General features: G+C 41.3%; 1 protein-coding gene across 3 annotated transcripts in view; it reads right to left on the bottom strand.

Moving 5' to 3' along the window:
• LOC122772432 (ephrin type-B receptor 1-B) overlaps positions 1 to 20442 on the bottom strand; it is a 142019-nt gene that overhangs the window by 16903 nt on the left and 104674 nt on the right. For 2 of the 3 annotated variants that reach the window (XM_044030487.1, XM_044030496.1), the window contains exons 6-12: positions 19973 to 20097; positions 11797 to 11959; positions 9317 to 9425; positions 8531 to 8595; positions 3973 to 4161; positions 2675 to 2922; positions 1089 to 1304 (exon numbers count right to left, since the gene is read on the bottom strand). In XM_044030487.1, coding sequence (XP_043886422.1) covers positions 1089 to 1304; positions 2675 to 2922; positions 3973 to 4161; positions 8531 to 8595; positions 9317 to 9425; positions 11797 to 11959; positions 19973 to 20097 — 1115 coding nt within the window. The remainder of the gene's footprint in view (positions 1 to 1088; positions 1305 to 2674; positions 2923 to 3972; positions 4162 to 8530; positions 8596 to 9316; positions 9426 to 11796; positions 11960 to 19972; positions 20098 to 20442) is intronic. The other variant, XM_044030504.1, reaches the window with a different exon arrangement.

The raw sequence follows: 20442 nt of genomic DNA, 5'->3' as shown, positions 1-20442 counted from the left end.
CACTATTGTTTAGAACTTTTCTAAACCATCATTATAATCTAAATGTGATTTTAAGTCCACAACTGCACTAAGTCACTCATGTACGACTGTTGTGTGTAATGTGTGTACGTTTATTGTGCAGTGGCAATGTTCCAGTTTTGCCTGCAGAAAACTAGCACTAGCACAATAATGCAGGCAGCAAAACACATCAGCAGTAAAAGCGTGGAGTCAGTGAGGTGATGCCACACACTCACTCACACACACACACACGTGTATGACTCTCATCTCTCTCTCTCTCCACTCACACACACACACTCTTAAATAAAAACAAAGTGAAGCGTGCTGGGAGTCCTAATGACCTGCGTCATGTGTTTGTGAGGGTGTATGAGTGTGTTTTGAATTAGGGAGAGGAGAAGCAGAAGATGAACTAACGACAGCTGCTAATAATTACAGATCTGTAGAGTGGAGGAGTTAATGAGGAGCCAAAGCCTCCCATGATGCCCCAGTAATAATGAATGAGGAGTGAGAGAGAGAGAGAGAGGGTGAGGGGGGGTGGGAGCTGTCAGTTTGAGAGGCCGCAATGCCCTTTGGTTTCTCTGCACTCTGGGCATGTCAACGAGAGAGGAGCCTTCCCAGAGGAGACTTGTCTCCACACTAATGAAGATGTGACAGACCTCCGGTCCGTGACTTGCAAAGTGTAGGAAAGAAGGAGAAGGAGAGTGAGGGAGAAGATAGAGGCAGCTCATAAAATATGAAAGGCACAGAAAAGGTGAAAGGTTTCTGAGACTTTCAAAAAGAATGAAGCAGTGTCGGACAGAAGCAAAACGGATTAATAAGCTGTTCGATCCCTCAAACACCAGCTACTGCATTCAAATGATGCCACTGGCTTTCCTAGTCCACTCTTTCTTCACCCCCTTGTCTCCTCAGCACAAGGCTTGTTGTCCCAGACTCCTCCCCAGTTGCAACTCAGTGTCAAATTTCACAACCAGACCAGGCCCCCTGCTCAGCTTCCCGATCTCCATTCAAATCAAAAATCAGACATTGGGTGGAGTTAGCTGCAGAAGGGGGGGGTTTGGTTGCGTTTTAAGCCAAGTAAACGTTCTACTCACCAGAGAGCTGGTATAGCTGGGATCAGAAGTGTCATCCTGAAGGTACCGTGACAGGCCAAAGTCAGAGACTTTACACACCAGGTTGCTGTTGACTAAAATGTTTCTCGCAGCCAGGTCACGGTGGACATAGTTAATTTCTGAGAGGTACTTCATCCCGGCGGAGATCCCGCGCATCATTCCCACCAACTGGATCACTGTAAACTGACCATCATTTTGCTGGAGGACATAAAGAGACACACATACAAATGATGATTTAAAAGTTGTTTTTTCACATGATTAACACTTCAAATACATTTGAACATGAGATATAAGATATGAACATGAGAATTACATTTTTCATCAAAGGCTTGCAAATCTAATTTCAATATTGAACCAATGATTATTTGTAAAACTAAAATTAACCTGCTGATTGTTTTCTGGAATAATCAAGCACCTGTTTGGTCCAGACCTGAAAATGATCTTATTTTTACCAAAAATGAATCTGTTTTTATGATGTTGAAACGAGAAAATATTCAATTCATATTGGGTTTAGGATTAGCTGAAACATCAGAGGGCTTGTTTTAAATATTAAAAAACAAAACGGATCAAATTGATTATCAAAATGGTTGACAATTAATGTAATAATTGTTTAATAAATCATTGCAGCCCTACAGCTAATTACATTAATCAATATGTAATCATTCCATACTTAAATGTGTGGGATATTTTTTTATTAACTTCTGTTTGAACGTTGTCAGCATAAAATACATTTCAGGAGTTTTAGTTAAAGGTAAATTTAATTTCTAAAAATCCGTTTGTAGTCCAAACTGGGATGAATTGTTCAATTTTTATCGGCCATAGTTTTTATCCCTACCTTACCCTGTTCAAATTGTTAGAATTTCACACTTGACCAAAATGCAATCTTGGGCTTGACAAGATTAATAATGTCCAGAGGGAGAGTATAGGCGACTTGTACTAAAAAACTAAACAAATGAGTTTCCTAAACCCATTATTGCTCATTGCACTGTAGGTGTTACAGCATTGTTCCATGCAGGCTCACAGGCATTCGTGCCTCTAACATGCATGTATGTGCCCCTCCTCCAGCGTGAACGCTCTAAAGAGCAAGCTTTGAACCACCGAAACACAGTTACAAATAAGAGGGAAAGGGAGATCGATGGAAACACAAGTCGGATGTGGCGGTTAGCAAAACCAACTTCAAAGAGCCCCTTTAAACCCACCCTAGATCAAAGTGGACTTGAGATTGGAGGAGAAAAAAAGCAAGTTGAATATTGATTAATCTGAGTGTCTGCTCAATCCTGACTATAAAAGAAAGGGTGAAGAGTCCATGAATAGTTGCAGGCATTCACAGGGAACTTGAAGGTCAGAAGTGAGACAATGTTCATCGTCATGAAACACAGGCACTGGCTATATTACGGTGGCTCATTCCACTTGGTAAAGGATCGCTTGAATGCAATTTTTTCAAACTGATAAGTGATTCATTTCCAATTAGCTCCTCGCTCCCATAATGCAATTCTTCTATTCAACTTCAGAACATTATGTATTGAATGTTAACTACTTCTTATAGAATATATAATGTTTTCACTCACCCGGAGGAAAGAGTCAAGAGCGCCATTCTCCATGAACTCCGTGACGATCATGACAGGGCGGCTCTTCGTGACAACACCCTCCAGTCGGATAATGTTTGGGTGGTCAAACTGACCCATGATTGATGCCTCAGCCAGGAAGTCCCGCCGCTGCTTATCCACGTAGCCCGCCTTCAGGGTCTTAATCGCTACATAGATTTCCCTTTTACCAGGCAGCTTCAGGCGGCCCTTGTACACCTCCCCGAACTCACCTACGAGGGGAAGCAGAGAGAGTTGCACAGTGGTTGCTCTGTCGAGAACAAGAAAAGGTCAATTTTTCATAATGAAATTGTGATCAGACAAAAGCTTAGTGGAGTTTATTGCATCTAATTCTATTCATTCATCAAGCCTGTTTGCATTGTATGTCCCCTGACAGCGATATTACCCAAACAGCTATTATAGATCTTGATTTAGTCTATCTCAAGTGTTGTTCAATACTTCCGTGGTGTGCGCTTCTTAACAGTGTGGCTCGTCTGACTCACAGTAGTCACTGAGTCTGGCGAGTGTCTTCATATTCACTTTTGAAACAACAAGAATAACAGTTGCACATTATCTGCAACATTTTTGATTAATTATCACCACTTTGATGTCCCGCAGAGACGCCACACAGTGAAATCAACAAAAAGTGGAAATTCTCAATTAGTCACCCTGCATCCTTGCCCCTAGCCTGTCTCTGTCACTTCCTCGCACCTAGCTTGCTGAGTGGGCCAATTCACATGAGCTGTCCTAGGCCTAGTCTCATTACCAGGACAATTTTAGCTTCTGTGTGATCCAACAAATATGGTATCACTGTGCCTTCTGTGCTGTAAAAGGATATATTTGGTCCCAAGGACAATGTTTTTGAAATACACCGCTGTTTTAGGCTAAGGACAAAATGACTATTGTATCTAATTTATACGTTGAGTAAATGAAAAGGGATGAGAGAACGGTAGAACAGGTTACAGAGCAACTCTAATAGGATCCAAAAACAGAGAAGCACAGGGAATAGGCTGCAAGGCTTGAGTTCTTTCTAAAGCCATTAAGTCCCAGGGTAGCTGGCCTATATCCTGCTAGTGCACTTGACATAGGCTCTTCATACGTTACCATCTCATATGGCTGCCAAAAGAGAAGGACTTTATGACCTTTAGCAGATGAAGGCCAAACCTGCTTGTATGCAAGCACTTTGAACTAATTCATGAAAATATGGAAATCACAGTTCCCATTCACCTCGCGTATACAAACCCAATCACACTTGATTGTTCATCACCATCCATTCACAGTACCTGCACCAATGACTTCCTCGATCTTCACAGTGGAGACGTCAATTTCCTTGGCGAATTCCCGCACAGCTTCATTAGGGTCTTCGTAGGTAAAGGGGTCAATGTAGATCTTCATCCCCGGGGAGCCTGAGAAGTGGGTCGGGCAGCCCAGTGGGGAGGGGCAGTTAGATATGTCGGCTCGCAAAGAGAGTTCTAGAACAACCAAAGTGCTCAATGAGCTTTCCAGAAGAGACACTATATATTTTTATATTTTTTTTAAATGACTAATGTGTTGTGGTAATGACTGATGAACACAACTGATAAAGTCTTAGTCCCTTTGCTACTGAACACAAAAGTTTAATATTATGTTGTTCTATGTTCTATGGGGTCAATAGTGCAGGTGGGACAGGCAGGTGCACTATGATACTGTATGTAAATATTAACACATATTGCAAGCTTTAAATGGTGTGGAAGAATGATTATAGGAGCAGCATCAGTTACAAGTAAAGCAGACAACAAAATGGAGGTTTGATGATTCATTACTTGTTTGTGTGTGTGTGTGTGTGGGGGGACTCGGGGTGGGGGTACACCAAGAAATGAGTGTCGAAAGAGTAAATGTAGACAGATTTTTTCTCCCTTTTATCCCTTACGCTAGCAGTCTCTTCTCTTTGATAGTCGTAAAACCAATTTCCCACAGCTTTCCCTATAGAGCTCATAAAGAGATAAAACCACTGCACTATCAACTAGCTTATTATGCTGTTCTCCGATAGGTGAGCCCAGTTCACACACTGGAGATGTCTGCGAACGGGCGACACGTTTTATTTGTCACCCGACTGCCGGGAAAACACTTGTAAACAAATTCAATACACGCTGACATAAGATAAACATTACAGCAAATAAACAGACGTAAAATCATCATTTCTGCACTGACACCCAAGGGCAGCCCTCTTTTCTCGGAGCTGTTTAGTCAAAACCTTGGCAGCCATGATTGGAATAAAACCATCTCCATCAAGTCAATTTGTGCCTGCTACTTTGCATAAGCCACATGGAGGGAGGGAGGGGTCTCAAGAGACAGAAGGAGGATACGTTCTGGTCTTGGAGGGATCAAGGTGCCTCACCTTGCTCTTGACTAAAAGCTGATTCTAGTTATCACACTAATTGTCTTGAACCCTGTCTGTGTAAATGTAATTGCTCATTAGAGATTCCAAACAGATTGGATTCAAGTTAATCCATCAGAGGTTTTCCAGCTTTGCATTCCATAAAATCCTTCTGTTGACAAGTGTTGCCAAGCCACTCGCTCAGCAGCACCACTGGGTTGGGACTCGGAATCTTAGCAGGGAGCATACAGTACAACAGAAAAACACATGAAAAGCCACTCACAAATCTTAATCACGTATGCACATGTCCATGCACACACTGGTACCAACCCATTACTTTCTAATTCACAATTCAGAGTCCACTTTGATGTATAATTTAAAATTCAAACAGTTTATCTCCCAGCCTCCCTCTGGTACAGACCTGGTTAACTGGACTCATCTTTTAGGGGCATCAGATGAAAAATAGATTCCTCCCTTAATATTTCATTGGTTCTTCATCTAAGTGTGCGATGTGTCCAAACGTCTGTTCTATTTTTACCTGAGACTCAAGGGCAAACAACAAATCCTATAATTCCATACCTTTCTAAATGAGACGGCGGAATGAAAGAATTGATTAATTCAGGGAATTTGCTTTATAAATGTCAACAAAATCCGTAAGCTATGGCAGAACACCTCAACTGGTTAACAATAAATTTGTTTAGTGAAAATATAAATGATAAATAATTTCGTTATGTCCAACATTTAGCCTGCTGTAAGTTGCCCTGCCCATGCATCCACAAATCAACAGTATTGTAGTGATGCTTATATTAATCTATTACAGGATATGGTGCAATCAAATTACTGGTCCTAATTACATACAGCAGTGTCAACTATAACCTCATAAATGCACACATTTTCCAATTAAGGGAAGTCTTTCATGTGTTAGCTTTTCACAAAGGCAGCATTATTTCTTCTAAATCCTTACTTTTAAATTCAGCAATTTCAGTGAAGAGCAATTACATGTTTTAAATGATTATCTACTACATTTCCATTTCATGCCAGTCCAAGATGTACGACTAATACTGGCTCTGTGAACACAAATAATTATCCATCGTTTGATGCCACAAAAGCTTTAGTATGGAAATCATACAACATACAAAAGTATGGGATTAACAGTCTCATTGGTTCAGACCTGTGGATCGTTTTCATCTTGTGACGGAAAGATAGTTTTCTTCAGCAAAAGGGGGATGATCTATAATACCCGATGAAATCGAAAATAGGGCGAAAACAGTATTTCTTCTTATGTCTTACTGAACTTAACTTACTACAAATGTGTGAATGGTTTATGCTAGAGATGGGAATCTGTATCGGCAGTCAAAAAACCTATATATCACATGCTTCACTATTAGCATTTTAGCTGAGCATGAGTTATTATATGAGTTATTTCTTCTTTTTGGGGAGAACAATATTTGTTACACAGTTGGAGAATTATGTCTTTGAAATGACAGCTTCATAGTTCATAAAAAGACTGTATCGGACTAACATCGCAATCGAGTTAGTGAAATCGGTATCGTGTAGGACACAAAAAAGTGGTATTGTGCCATCCCTAGTTTATGCACTGGAAAAGGGAAACAAACTTACAGTAAAAAAAACTTACTGTAAACATATTTGGCATCTAACCATAATTGTTTAATGGTCCTTTGAATCCCTTTCCAATTTATTGTAAGTGAACAGATGCCGAAGCACAAACAACAGCTGAAGCAACAAAGTGACAAACGGGGTCCAAACTATAATGATTTAAGATGTGCTAGTAGTTTTATGCAAAGACGCACTGGGGCAAATACTATGCATGCGTCGCTTAGAAATGTTACTCTGTTAATTAGGCGAAGTTGACAGACTGCTGATGTGTGGAAAAGTGGAATAGGGAGTAGATGTGCAGGGAGAAGAAATCTAAATTCTCTGATGCAGTGAGGTGTGAGTAATATGATGAGGGAATGAACACTGGAAATACTAGCAATTAAAAACAAAAAAAGCCTAGCTTTTCCTTTGTGGCAATGGCATGCATATTTATGACAGTGTCTGCTCTGATCTAACGGTCATGTATTGGCTTAATGTTAAATGTTCAGTCAGACTTTCATGGGAAATTTCATGGCTAAATTTACAGTGACATTGACGGCTGTCACATTCGGTGGGTTGGAAACGAGGAGACATCACCTGATGTGTGTGTGTGTGTGGCAACAGCTGGAACAATAAGTAGCTGGGTGAAAGCCGGCAGCACATTTTTGGAGAATCGTCCAAAACAATTGGCTGAGCAGTGCTGTTTTATTGTTGCATTGAATACTGTAATTACCCTACTGTCAGTCAAATCTTGATAGAATAAAGGAACACAATGCATCATTGGGTAGGGGATTACTTCATGTGTTTGCAGTGGGAAAGTTGAAGTAATAAACCTGAGAGTGGGCTCCTTATCAGAGTTGTATTTCCTCTTCCCGTTAAATGCCATATTTAATGATTAGAGCGGCAAATAGCTCTGATCTTTTGTTTATTTCCACAACTCCTGTTAATTGCATTTCACTCTCTCAACGATAGCTAGTGACAAAACCGACTCTTCTGTCAACAGCAGTTTTAATGAGCCCCCTGCTGCCACTGCTGAAGCTGTGGCACGAAGTAACCGCGTCGAAACGCTTTGCTGTGTTAGGCTCAACAAAACTCAATCCCCTCGAGTGAGCCCCCTTTTCAGACTACTTTCTTCTGAGGTATAAAAATTAGACACATGATTTTGTGTGTGTTGACATTATGTGTGTATCCCACCAGGCTCTTTCCCTTTCTCATCATTTGGCAGCGGGGGAGTGCTTAAAACATAACTCAATCATGGCTATCATAAAATTCCTGAGAGATGACTGTCTCTCAGTGCCATTGTGGAGAGAGAGCGAAATGTCACTTCCGTCAATTGACGACTGCTACCTGCAGTCATTTCTCTTGTACCTCAGCCCCGCTTTTCATGCTTTTTGTACGTTTCACAACATGTTGTATATAATATGAGAGCTGCAAAGCATTGGACAAAATTTGGAACATTTGGTAATATAATAATACATGAGAGCACTCAGGTGGTACAGTGCTCTGAATTTCTCATTGTAACAATTAGCAGCTTATCAGTTGTTCAACTGCAACTGGATTAAAACAGCAGCAGTATTACATTTTGTACACTCTGTACCTTGCACACTGCCAAAAAAAAGTGCCTGGCTCATGTTTTACATCTTTGTCTTTCAAAGGGCAGTTCAACTCTTTAATTTTATTACAACCCCCCCCCTCATTTAAATGAGGTATAGATTATAGATTATGTTAAATGGACCATCGCCCCATAATATAATGACATATTTATCCTGAAATACATAATCAGGGACAAGAGTTCAAATCAGGATGAATATATGGAGAGAGATATGGAAATGTGGGACAGGAAACTAGGTACTTGCTAATATGAACTCTAAATATCATGGCAGACTCACCTCTTCCTGTGCTGTAATGCTGCAACTTGTCAGAGTACACGGCCTCCTTGGTGTATGCCCTTTTCCTGAGGGAGCGAGCGAGAGAGAGAAAGAGAGAGGAATGAGACAGGATAAACTAGGTCTTATTACTGCTCATTCTCTGTTTTGCCTGGAAATGATGAGGCTGAAACTGAATCAGTTGCAGAGGTTAGCAATGGTAAATTAAGTTTATGAAAATGAGCTGATTTTTAATTAGATCTTGATATGATCTCTCCGCTTTTCATCCATTTCCTCTGCCTCAGCATCAAAAGAACCAGAGCCGTTTGATGAACACTTTAAATGTGTTCAAATGTGCACACAACACTGCTGAAAATTGACTTTCATACATCTAAAGCGCGGTGAAGATGTGATTATGACAATGTGATAAACTGCTGCAACATTATATTGCCTTGGGTAAATTAACAGGGAGAAGTAGAACATTTTGAGGTGATATTCCATTTGAAACATGGATTTGCTTTGTTTTCTATTAATAAAAAAAGCTCAACAAGAAGATGAGCAAGGACACATGTTCCAAAGTATAACCAGAGGATACAAACGCTCAAATATGAAACAGATGCATTTCCAAGATATATCTGCGCAGACATCATAACGTAATACATTATGTGGTGACCGTATATGGTCAGATTCTAATTAAAAAACTTTATCAGCAAATAGAGAGCAGGGAATTTAAAAAAAAAATGTTTCCTCATGCCCTACAATTGTTTAATGCTATTAAATAAGTCAATATAGAAAGGAAAATGTGGTTACCTGCTGCACACGATGGAGATGGCAACAAGGGAAACAATGAAGACCACTCCTGCTGCAGCTGACCCTGCAATCAGAGGAAGCTGCTCCCTCAGCTCTGACTTGAAGTCATCTGTGTTACACAAAGAAGGAAAGAGAGACAGACAGACATCAATAATGGCTTAGGTAAGGCTGCAGGACCATGGCTGTGTCTTATTTGAACATGTGTGTGTTTGGGAGATGAAGTGGGACATAGGAGGTGATAGAAGCAGAATGTAGCAGACATATAGATCTCTTTGTTGAAAAGTGGTGACTGAAATCCGTTGAGCTTTAGCAAGACTTCCCTGACAGGTCGTGTTTGATAAACCAGGCGAGCGGCAGAGAGAGAGAGAGAGAGAGAGAGAGAGAGAGAGAGAGAGAGAGAGGGGGAGAGAGCTGATGGTTAGAAAGACCGAGGGGGGAGTGAGGGCAGGGCCCCAATCTTGCCTGATGTATCAGTCAGAAATGGACAGACAAGAAAATGCACCTTGGTGTGTTGTTTTCCAGGTGTCGATAAGTCACTGTCAATCAGACACACTGCCTAAACGTGTTTTATGTACAGAGACCGATCAGGCCACCACAGACGGACTAAAATTGCTACATGGCTCCGTGTTAGGGCTAAACAATTCTGAATAAATATTTAATTCTTATCATTTCGTCAGGAATTGCAATTGCAATATGATTCGCGATATCAGCGGGAACGGTCATTGTTCTCATTTTTATTCAAAAAAACATGATTACTGTGTGATATTTGTGCAGATCTGTGAGAGACAAAGGTGTTCTCTTCAAGACAATTCATCTAAATAGATATTTTGACACACATTCTGACTTTATCTCGAGAGCTGAGTTAGAGCTGAAATATAGTAGGAAACACAGTGCGTCAGAAATTGCTCACTCTTAAGGTTTTTTCGTTATTTTAATCAGGCATGTTTCTGATGTTCCAGCCACTCCAGGCAGGTTTTCCAGGCAATCCTTCTCTTTGATGCATATTGGGTGGAAGGGGTCATCTCCCCTTCACTCACATGATGACAGCTACAAATCCCACAACCGACCAGTCCAATGGAGAATAAGCTCCAATTACAATCTGTTAGTTCCTAAAGCCTCAGCCAATAACAAGACTTAAGAACTGCAACAACAGTAATTGTACCAATGGACGAGGCACCTCTTTCCATCACACCTGTCATTCATGTCTATGCGTGTTTCTGTGTGCAGAAGAACACCTCGTGTAGGTGTATGATGACGTGCTGACAGGAGGACAAAAGCGATGTGCTTCTAAAAAGGACTTGTGCGGCGTGCAGAGGCTGGGTTGTGAGGCAGTGTGAGGGTGAAAGACGATGATTGGAAGAGTGACAGGAGGTGGGGCCGTGTGTGTGATTTTCAGCTGTTCTTTCGTGTCTGGTGCTAATTGCCACGACGAATGTTGTGCTGTGGCAGCATGCCAACGGATAAAATATAAACAGGGTTTGTGTGAGCGAGAGTGATGTGCACGCTCAAACTGGCATGTGTTTGAGGGAACAATCATTTGCAAACCAAAGTGTGTGTGTGTGGGGGGGGGGCATGACTGCAACTGCTCTGCACAGGTAAATAGCCACAACAATCACCTTCATCTTCATCATCATCGTCATCATTATTATTGTCCCTCCCATCTTTCCCTCCTTCAAGATCAACACCATCCCCCGTTAATTGTTATGTTCATTATCATATTACGGCGTTGCAAATGTCATCGATGTGGCCTCACCGCAGGTTCGTCGTGCCAACGAGTCACACTAAGGCGGCACTCTAGCAGATTTTATGAATGCTACACACATTCAATCAAATCATTAATCCATCCAGACGCACCACGCTGTGAATCGTCTATCCAGACTGAATCATGTTAACAGTCTTCACTTCTTGGCAAGGCTGTGAAGACTTGATGTCGACATAATTAAAGCCACCGCCACAAACTCTCTGCTGCACACACAGCTCCTTGCTCTTGCACTAATAAACACGGTTCCATAACCTTGCCAGGATAGCAGGTGTTGGAGTCCCTCTTCAGCCTCTTCCTTATCCAACAGTCCAAGCCACACCCCATGGCAAAAATTCTTTGCTCATCAACTACTAATCACAGCTATGAATTCTGGGATGGCACTCCAGCAACAGAAGGACCGGGTGAAAAACCAATTAGCTAAGCATTTTGGATCAAGCACAGTTAGTTGCACAAACAAAAGACACTCGGCGTTTGACAAAATTCAAAGCACCCACACACACGCCTGAACCTGGCTGCGAAGGAAATGAATTTAGCTGTAGAAATAGAAGTGCAATCAAACATTACACTTCCCTTCTGTCTTCCCTACTAATACTAATGAAACAACAAATGCAGACAGAGTGTGAGTTAGAGGGAGTGAAATTGCATGGATCTGTTTGTGTGTGTGTGTGTAAAAGAGAGAGACTGTGAGAGCTGCATCTCCTGGCTCGGTGATCCTTACCATCTGTGAGGGTTTGGAAGCACATCTTGCTGCTATATTTGCCAAAGCCAGCTACAGTCCGTGCCCGCACCTGTACAACATAGACTGTACCCGGCCTAAGGCCCTCCACGCGAGCGGTGTTAGTTTGGCTCCGCAGGATGGTGGAGTTAATCTCTGCATGGTCCTGGAAAGAGCAATGAAAACAGGATGCAGGTTAGACTTGATTTACTGAGAAAGTGCCAGCAGGGAAGTCTTATTTCACACAGTTAAACCAGAAAGTGCCCTGAAGAGCAAATATTGCCACCGACACTTGAAACACCCTATCTGGCAATGTTGGAAAAAAAGAGGAAAATAAAAAAATCCAACCCCTTAATCAGTCACCCTTCCACAGCATTTCATGGAAATCAACTGAGTTGTTGTTGTTGTTCAATCCTGCTAACAGTCAGACAAACAGACAGGCAGACAAATGGCACCAACACACACACACACACACACACACAACCTTGAAAAAGAATCCTGGAAAACAACAAAAGCTTATGAAAGTGTACATAAAGGCAATAGTATGGGTAAGGTGGGCAGAATCAGGTTTAGGATGTGCACCCAAGTTGTTGTGAAGCAGACTTCGATGACATTAAGTTTCTGATAAATAACCCTAGGCAGAAGGGAACATTAGATAACAGTAGAGTAGATACAGAGCAGACATTAGTGAAATGCATTTAAAGTCCCCAAACCCATTAAACAGATATATGTTATGGTAACTTTCTTTTAAATGAAGGTGATATTAAAGAGATAGTACATTTTAACACCAAATATAAAAACATTACATCAAGCGTACATGCATTAAAATGTACACCAAAGCCCAAGGATCGCATAAACTGATGCGATCTCCTCACTTTGGAAATTAAAGGCAATTATTTCTAGCATATCACAAAGACCAGTAGGTACTTGTGAATACTAATACCATTGCATATTGGTCTCCTCATATGAAGCTTATGAGGCAGTTTAATTACTTTAAGACATTTATCTATTACACATGCGGATTTGTTATCTGAAGTAGGCTGGTTATTACAAACTATGATATGGACATGAAAATGAAAAACTGTTCCTTGTATGTTGTATTTTAGGTCATTCATGATGCATAGCTGCATTTATTGTATGAATGAATGAATGCATGCATGCATGGAGCCGTCCATTATGTAAAGGTTTGGTTTGGTCCGTGGCCCCTACACTACAGATTCAGCTCCTCAATCTTCATGCTCAAGAGATTTAGCCTGCTGCAGTGTAGTTCGGGGCTTGTTGGAGGTATCTGCTACGGGGGATCAGTAATTACTTAGGCCTGTCACCTTTCCATAACCCAGACTGAATATGACAGCCAGAAAATAAGACTGCACCTACACTATACCCACTGCTGCAGGCTGCTGATAGCTGTAGAGAAGGAGGGGGCACTTCAAAGAGAAGGGGCAAAATTCCCTGACGGTAAAAATGTGTAAATAGAGGCAGAATATTTTTTCAAGCTTGGTAAACATACGATTGTTTAATGCTGAACTATATCTTATAAAACAAATGTGAATAAAAAAAAAAAAGTGGGGAGTGGAAAACGCAGATCGTCAAGGAAGAAGCAAGGGTGGGAAGGAGGGAGGATGGAGAATGATGTCAAGAAGTGATAAGAAACTCGAGGCAGAAGCAACCCACATTGAAATCATTATCCAATCTGATTGGTGTAATTGAATCATTCCGGTTGCTCCATCATTGAGCATACGAGGTAAACACAGTTATGAAATCTGCCCCCCACATAATGATGTGTGCAATCACATTAGCTCTTATTGGACACTCTAGGCTTGATGAAGACAAATGTTTGGGCTTGGGATGGGAGAGCATCGCACCAACACGGTTTCATTCTATCTCTGAGAGGAAAGAGATGTTTATAAATGGAACGCTGAATGTAATTGGTTTAGAGAGTTCAATCATTTCACAGACATTTTGTCCTTTGGATAACACAATCGTGCAGACACACTGACATACAAATACGTTCAGAAAGTCAGTATTCCAAGAGTCTTGTGAATTCGAAACAGATCCAAAAGACAAAATAGTCACCTATTAATCTAGTATAAGACATGGCTGAGTGCACTTGAACCACTGGGGGGTTCCGATTTACCTGTTACAGCTATCAGTCACATTTTTCGGGACCACACCCCCATATGTTGAGTCTGAATGGAGGAGAGCAGACAGATGGCAAACAGCCAATGGGGGAGCATCCCTAGAGGGAGCATTAGCCAGGAATGGACCTTTCATGCTGCCAGTCAAATGGGAATTGTGTGACACACACACACACACACTCACACACACATCTGCCACTTAAAACACTTGCGAGCTGGCATTTGGCATCCAAGCAGGTTAGGGGATAGCCAAAAAAGAGCCATGCCAGGAGAGACTTCCAGCCATGAGAGGTCTTCGCCTGCTGCCAGTCAAATGGGGATTAGGAGGACCACACCCTAACTTGCTAAATAAGGACAGAATTGCAGGTGGGAAGGCAGATGGTAAAGCAGCCAATCAAAAGCGTTGCCAGAGGTGACAGACAGGAAGAGCTGTGGGGAGTTCAGTTTCTGCCGAGTTCACTAAAGTCACTGGAACAAACGTGGCATGAATGGTCAACCTAATATTCAAGTGATTAATGCCATACTACTTAATATTTCCTTTCTCCTGAGGCTATATACATATGAATTATCTTATTATTAAGAAATATTAATAAAAGCAGTAACCTACTGTAAAACCACCTAACTGTAGACTTTTTTTTTTGGTTATTCGATCACTTACAATTTAATTGTACCACATTTTACTGAATTGACTACATTTAAAAGAATATCTAAATTAGAACAGGATCTACTATAATCTTATTATTGGACTGCCTGATGTCCAGTACCTCTTAAAACTCTCAATTTATTTTTTGGAATTGCCAATTTCATACCAGTAGCCATTGCACTACTGCAAAATTCTCTTTTAATTTCATCTCTGCCTATTTCTGCCACTATTTCCTGAGGTTTTTGAGGTTAGCTTTTCAGTCAAAGCCATTACTGCTGTTGTAAAGGCCAATGATAGCACTAGAAAAATCATTTTAAATCTCTCTCTCGCTCTCTCTCCCTCCCTCCCTCTCTCTCTGTTTAAGCCAAGCACCCAAAATGGACAGCATGGCCACCTGGCACAAAGGCAGGCAAACATGGTGGGATACCATGTGTCCTCTTCACAGGCTCACAGGCAAGCATGCAAATAACAGACTCACACACAAAATGTATGAGTGGGGGAGTGTATGAGGGCGAACACTCTAATATTATGTTTGTAGAGTGGAAATGAAAGAAATAAAGCTTGCGTATTAATAATCCATGTGAAATGTACTGCCTAAGGTCAAACATAAGACAGGGGGAGTAACAATTTGAATCTCACACCCTAGATGGGGTTTATTACTAAACGCAAATAATTACCATAACCCATGTGTTCTAATCCAACAATACAGAAAACAGTTGTTATTCTCTCACTTGTTTTCCTATTTAAACACCATTTTAAGCACTGCATGGTGACAGAAAACCAATAGCCTTGATCTCGCAGAGATTCTGATGAACTACACATCTTTTGAGATGACTCTTTGTTGCTGTACAGAAACTGATGTCATCCATCATGAGCGGTCCAGTCCCAAGTAGACAACTCTAAGCAAAATGTGCGAAGCTGCTCCGACAACACGGTTTAAGTTTGGATCACTCCGACCACACTGACCATAACGCATTTGGACCTCCGACCTGCTGGTTATACAATGAAGTAACTTACAAGTGTTTCACATACAAAGATTTATTACTGGCCACCCTCACAATATTAAAATTATGAAACAAATATTGATTTCCTTTTTTGCACAATGTATCAAATTAGTCAAATCTTTTAATTTCGTCGCAGAGCTGCACAGTGTATTGATTTGCTCCCCTCATCTCTCTCTCCATCTGTCTTTCTCTTGCTTTCTCGCTCTCTCTCTCTCACACACACACACACACATAGACAACAATACTGACACACACGGACATAGTCGATGGATATATCATACATTTCAATGGTATAGGTCTAGAGGCAAATCAATTACAAAGGCACGTACATCCAAATTAAATAGGCACATGGCAAGATTGACAACACTATAAACAGCAAAAATTGTCAGCACACCACTTAGTGACATGTGACGTAATGTGATAATGTGATTGACAGCGGGTACCATCCAATACGTGATGCCTGTGCGTTTCCAGTTGCAAAAACTGGCATCAAGTCGCAAATAGTGGAAGTGACAGTGGAAGCCCAGGTCCATTTTCTATATACAGTCTATGGGCCTGAGTAAGTAGGGTAGGAGACAAATAAAAAGGGAGAGCCAGAAAAGAGTATGAAGGAGGAAGTGTGAATGCCCTTGGAGAGAGCGCCACACAAGTCCTGATTTTCACAGGTTTCATTAAAAACTATCATAAGTCTGTACAACATTCATGTGCGTCTACAAAAGTGTTGCTCTTGGCTCTGAAAGGTGGCAGGGGAGAAAAGAAAAGAATAATACAGTCTTTCTCTTGGCTTCTCTTCTGAGGAATTGCTAATTTTATGTAAAGTACAAGGGAGACTTCAGAGAGCCAAAAATGCAGATGGTGCCGTCCTAGAGATTCTGAAAAAAAACTTGTAGTTGCTCTTAAATGTCTCACATTGCAGCGTAACAGTGCCCCTGTCATCCAGAGTGGATACACCTGAACTGCTGCTGACACTTCCCCACAAACACTGACAAGCTCACACATACACATGTTCCCTCTGACACCAACACCCAGAGAGCCATCAGTAACCAGAGCCACTAGCTGCTCCGATCCAGCCTTAATGGAGGGCCTGACCTCTGCTACGCCAAGTTATTTCCACCCTCCCTAAATCTTCAGGAAATGTGAGGAAAAGGCTGTGTGAAAAATGGAAAGAAAAAAAAAAAAACAGAGCATGGTTTCCTAATTTTCTCTCTTCAAACCTGAAGGTAACTTCATCTTGCTTCCTAATTTACAGGTTCCTGAGACTGCTTAAACTATAATGAGAAGGTGGCTTGCAGAAGGGAGAGAAGCTTGCGGACAGAACACCCGTCAGCACTCACTGCAGCCTTTTTTAGGGAAAGTAGTAGGAAAGTTTGGTAACTAACCTTTTGTTTCCACCATGGTTAGGTCACAGGTTTGTTTCATGGAGGCTGACTTTAACATGAATTATTATATTAAATGAAAACCTGCTGCAATAAGCATGTATATAACTGGTGTTTTTAATAAATTGTTTGTTTGAAACTGTGTGATACTGCATGACATCTGTGAAGGTCCCCAGTCATCCAGGATTTAATTTTAAGCAACTGGTGAGACTTTTCACCTCTCATCCAAGATGCATCTTCAGTTCTGTTCAGTTTAGACCTGAAGAAGCCTCTTGGGTGAGAGGTTAGACATCTTTAACTTTAACTGCAAATCAGAAGACTGTATAATGATGCAATGTCTGCTTCTGATTCCGTAGGGCATTCTGGTAGCTCACAGTCAAGGTCATACCGGCACAGTATCCCCTGTTTAAAACCATCTGGAGACCTTTGTCCAATGTCATCCTGCAACCTCCTCGTTTCACAATGTGAACTCTCAAATAAAAGTTGGCCATGAATAGACAAGAAAAAGTGTAATTCAAAAGAAAACAGTTTAAAGTGACTTTAGTTAAAAGGGTTTTTGTTGTGTCAAGGAAATAAAGTTGTGGCAAAGATATGGTGTGACGATAAGACTGTAAAAAAAAAAGCTTCCATTTTTGTCTTTGTTTGATTACCCTGAGGTATTACTTCACTCAAACACTGCTGGAGAAGCCTCCATTGTAAATAGGTATAGGAGGCTTCCTGTGTGTGATGCAGTGTGGAGAAAGACAGCTCTCTGCCGTGCTAAGGACTAGCTGACTGTGCCAGGAATGCTGAGACAATCAACTCCATAACCGTAACAGTGTGACTACTCTCAGATGAATACATCGTGAGATGCATAAAAAAGTATATAGCTGGTCTATAGCGAGTATATAGCTGAGCCATTTTCATTAAATAATAAAAAATGGCAGTTTTTTTGTGATGATGATGCATTACGGAGCCTATGTTATCCATGAAACTGAGTAAAGCCGTGTGTGCGTGATCGGCATAGTCATAGCCATCCCTCTATATTTGCTTTTTATGATGGAAAAAGCCACATTGGGACTTTATGGTGTATCAGGGAATCCATAGCCCCAATAACACCACATGGTACAGTTTGGTGAATCACACAGGCTTTTGTGTTTCCATTGAAATAAAGAGAAAGGTATCAAATGAACCGAACTGTGCCATCCCAGTTCTTGGTACCCTTTCACTGGGGTACCACCCTACACAGGGTGGAGCTGGACACAATGCAGTCCAGTGATGTGCAATGGAAGGAGCAAACGCAGTGCTTTTCTGTGCAGCCTGCAACCCTCACAAGCACAGCTTGATAAACAGCCACATATGCCAAGATGAAACAACACATAATTCTGTTGTCACACTCTTTATGTAGCTGATACACTGTGTAAATAGCTGGGTAATTTAACTATATAAGCCACATCAGGGCATACTATTCCAGACTGTACTGTGGCAAGGTGAACTGCACTGGACTGTACCACTTGGTGGGAAACGAGGCTTACGGAAAGCTTACGTGACTGAATTAATTGGTATGCAGTATAATTCCCTGCCACTACTGCATATGCAACAACAAAAGCTAATATGCATGCAAATAACCAAAGTGTACACCTGAAAACTTCTTTAGACTTCACTGTCCTCATTCTTTTTCTTCGTTTTGGCCAAACCATTGCACCAGATTTCTTCATGCTTTATCAGGCACAAATGTCACCTGTACAGTGACACTTTTGGCATCAGCAGCGAGCTGAAGAAAAGTCTGTTTAGAGGCTATAAAAAGCCTTGTCAGATCCAACATAGAGTGTGGAAAAAAAGACCATCAATGTGGAAATCTCATCTCCACGGCCCAGTGTGTCACAAAGCAATCAGCCTCACTCACTTTCTGTGTCTTACTCATTCTCACAGGGTGATACCGTTTCTAAGTAGACAGAAGCACATACAGGGGGATATTCAGGAAATACAACAGAGGTAGAAAGAGCAGAGAACAACCTCTCTATCACCTGAATTATCCATAGTGCAATTAGCAACCTTGTCCTTGTTAATTCACTAATTTGCGATTACGCCGTGCTCATCTATTTGTGTAAGGACACGCTACAATAACATCAATAGGATTAAGTTTCATTGATATTCATGAGCTAATGGGAGGCTGTAAGTGTTATTTACACGATACTAAGCCGTCTGGCAGATAAGGTTTCTTGGGGCCATGGCAATCAGATTCAATTTCGTGACCTGTCCGGTGCCTGAGGGGAAACAGCGAGCGATGCAGCCATGACGGGATAGCGTTCCAACTGCAAACATCGTTCACAAACACAATTGTTGTCCTCTCTATTAGAAAATGCTAAATCTGACAACCGCTACTTGTAGGTGGGGTTGTGAATATTGATCCAAAAAGCTTAGCCAAAGTGAGTTTGTGTGAAATGAGTAAGAGAAAAAGAATAGCATTTATAAAACTCCTATTGATTTGTAGCGCTTATTCGGAAAGCATAGCATGGGTGAAGGTGCTTTAAATCTTGCACCAGTCTTGGCCTAAAATGACAAAGACTGGGGAGGAAAAAATGTGCACGGCCAACCTTATACTTATTGATCAGCTTTAGGAGGACAAACAAGCACCCAAACAAAAAGCTAGAGGCTCTGATCTCATAGTATCATTATGTCCAAGGCCTTGGGAAAAGCCTACAGGTCAATACTAGACCAGCATAGGTGCGGTGGGGTAGGGCTGGAGACTTAATAAAGCAGACGTATTGTGTGTAAGCAGACTGGTCGATGTGACTCCCCCCAGATGCAATGCATTTTCACGGCAGGACAGGTTGCTGCACTGTGCAGAGTGGGCCTGGAGCAGAGTTCAACCTATTCACTTCATCAGCAGCAGATACCAAAGAACAGTGGGAGAGAAGGAGTGACCACAGTAAAGGAACATATTATCCGACCAGGAGACTCTGTCCACAGGACTGAAGTGTAACGTAGATCTATAATTAGTTCACTCACAAGAACACATTTGCACATTAAGCTTACCTTCTCATAGTAGCGCAGTTCATAGTCCAGAATGATGCCATTGGGCTGTTCTGGTTGTGGCCATGACAGAGTGAAGCTGCTCATGGTGGAGCTGATCTGGTGCATGATTGGAACTATGGAGGGAGCTGCAGAAAGACAGAGAGAGAGCAAAACAATATGAATACATCTTTGAGAAACATCCATACTACTACTATTACTTTTATTTGTTTTGTTTGCAGTTTCTTGTTTTTAGTATTGTGAGACAAAGCCAGATACGTTTCCTTTCTCTGCATCCAGCCTCTTGGTAAGATCTAGGTTCCATGTGCTGCTGAACAGCTTGCCAGCCAGTTCATTGCAATTTACATGTTTTTTTACATTAAAGTTGCACTAGAAGTCCCTTTCTTTAAAGTGCCTGTATATCAAGCCTGCTATGGGGAAGTCTTATTATTTGCCTGATATTTTAGTTATTTAAATGACTGCAAATTATTGTT

The sequence above is a fragment of the Solea senegalensis genome, linkage group LG1, assembly GCF_019176455.1.
Source record: "Solea senegalensis isolate Sse05_10M linkage group LG1, IFAPA_SoseM_1, whole genome shotgun sequence".
Taxonomy (NCBI): domain Eukaryota; kingdom Metazoa; phylum Chordata; class Actinopteri; order Pleuronectiformes; family Soleidae; genus Solea; species Solea senegalensis.
The sequence above is the reverse complement of the archived record's forward strand: the minus strand, read 5'-3'. Positions and strand labels throughout refer to the sequence as shown.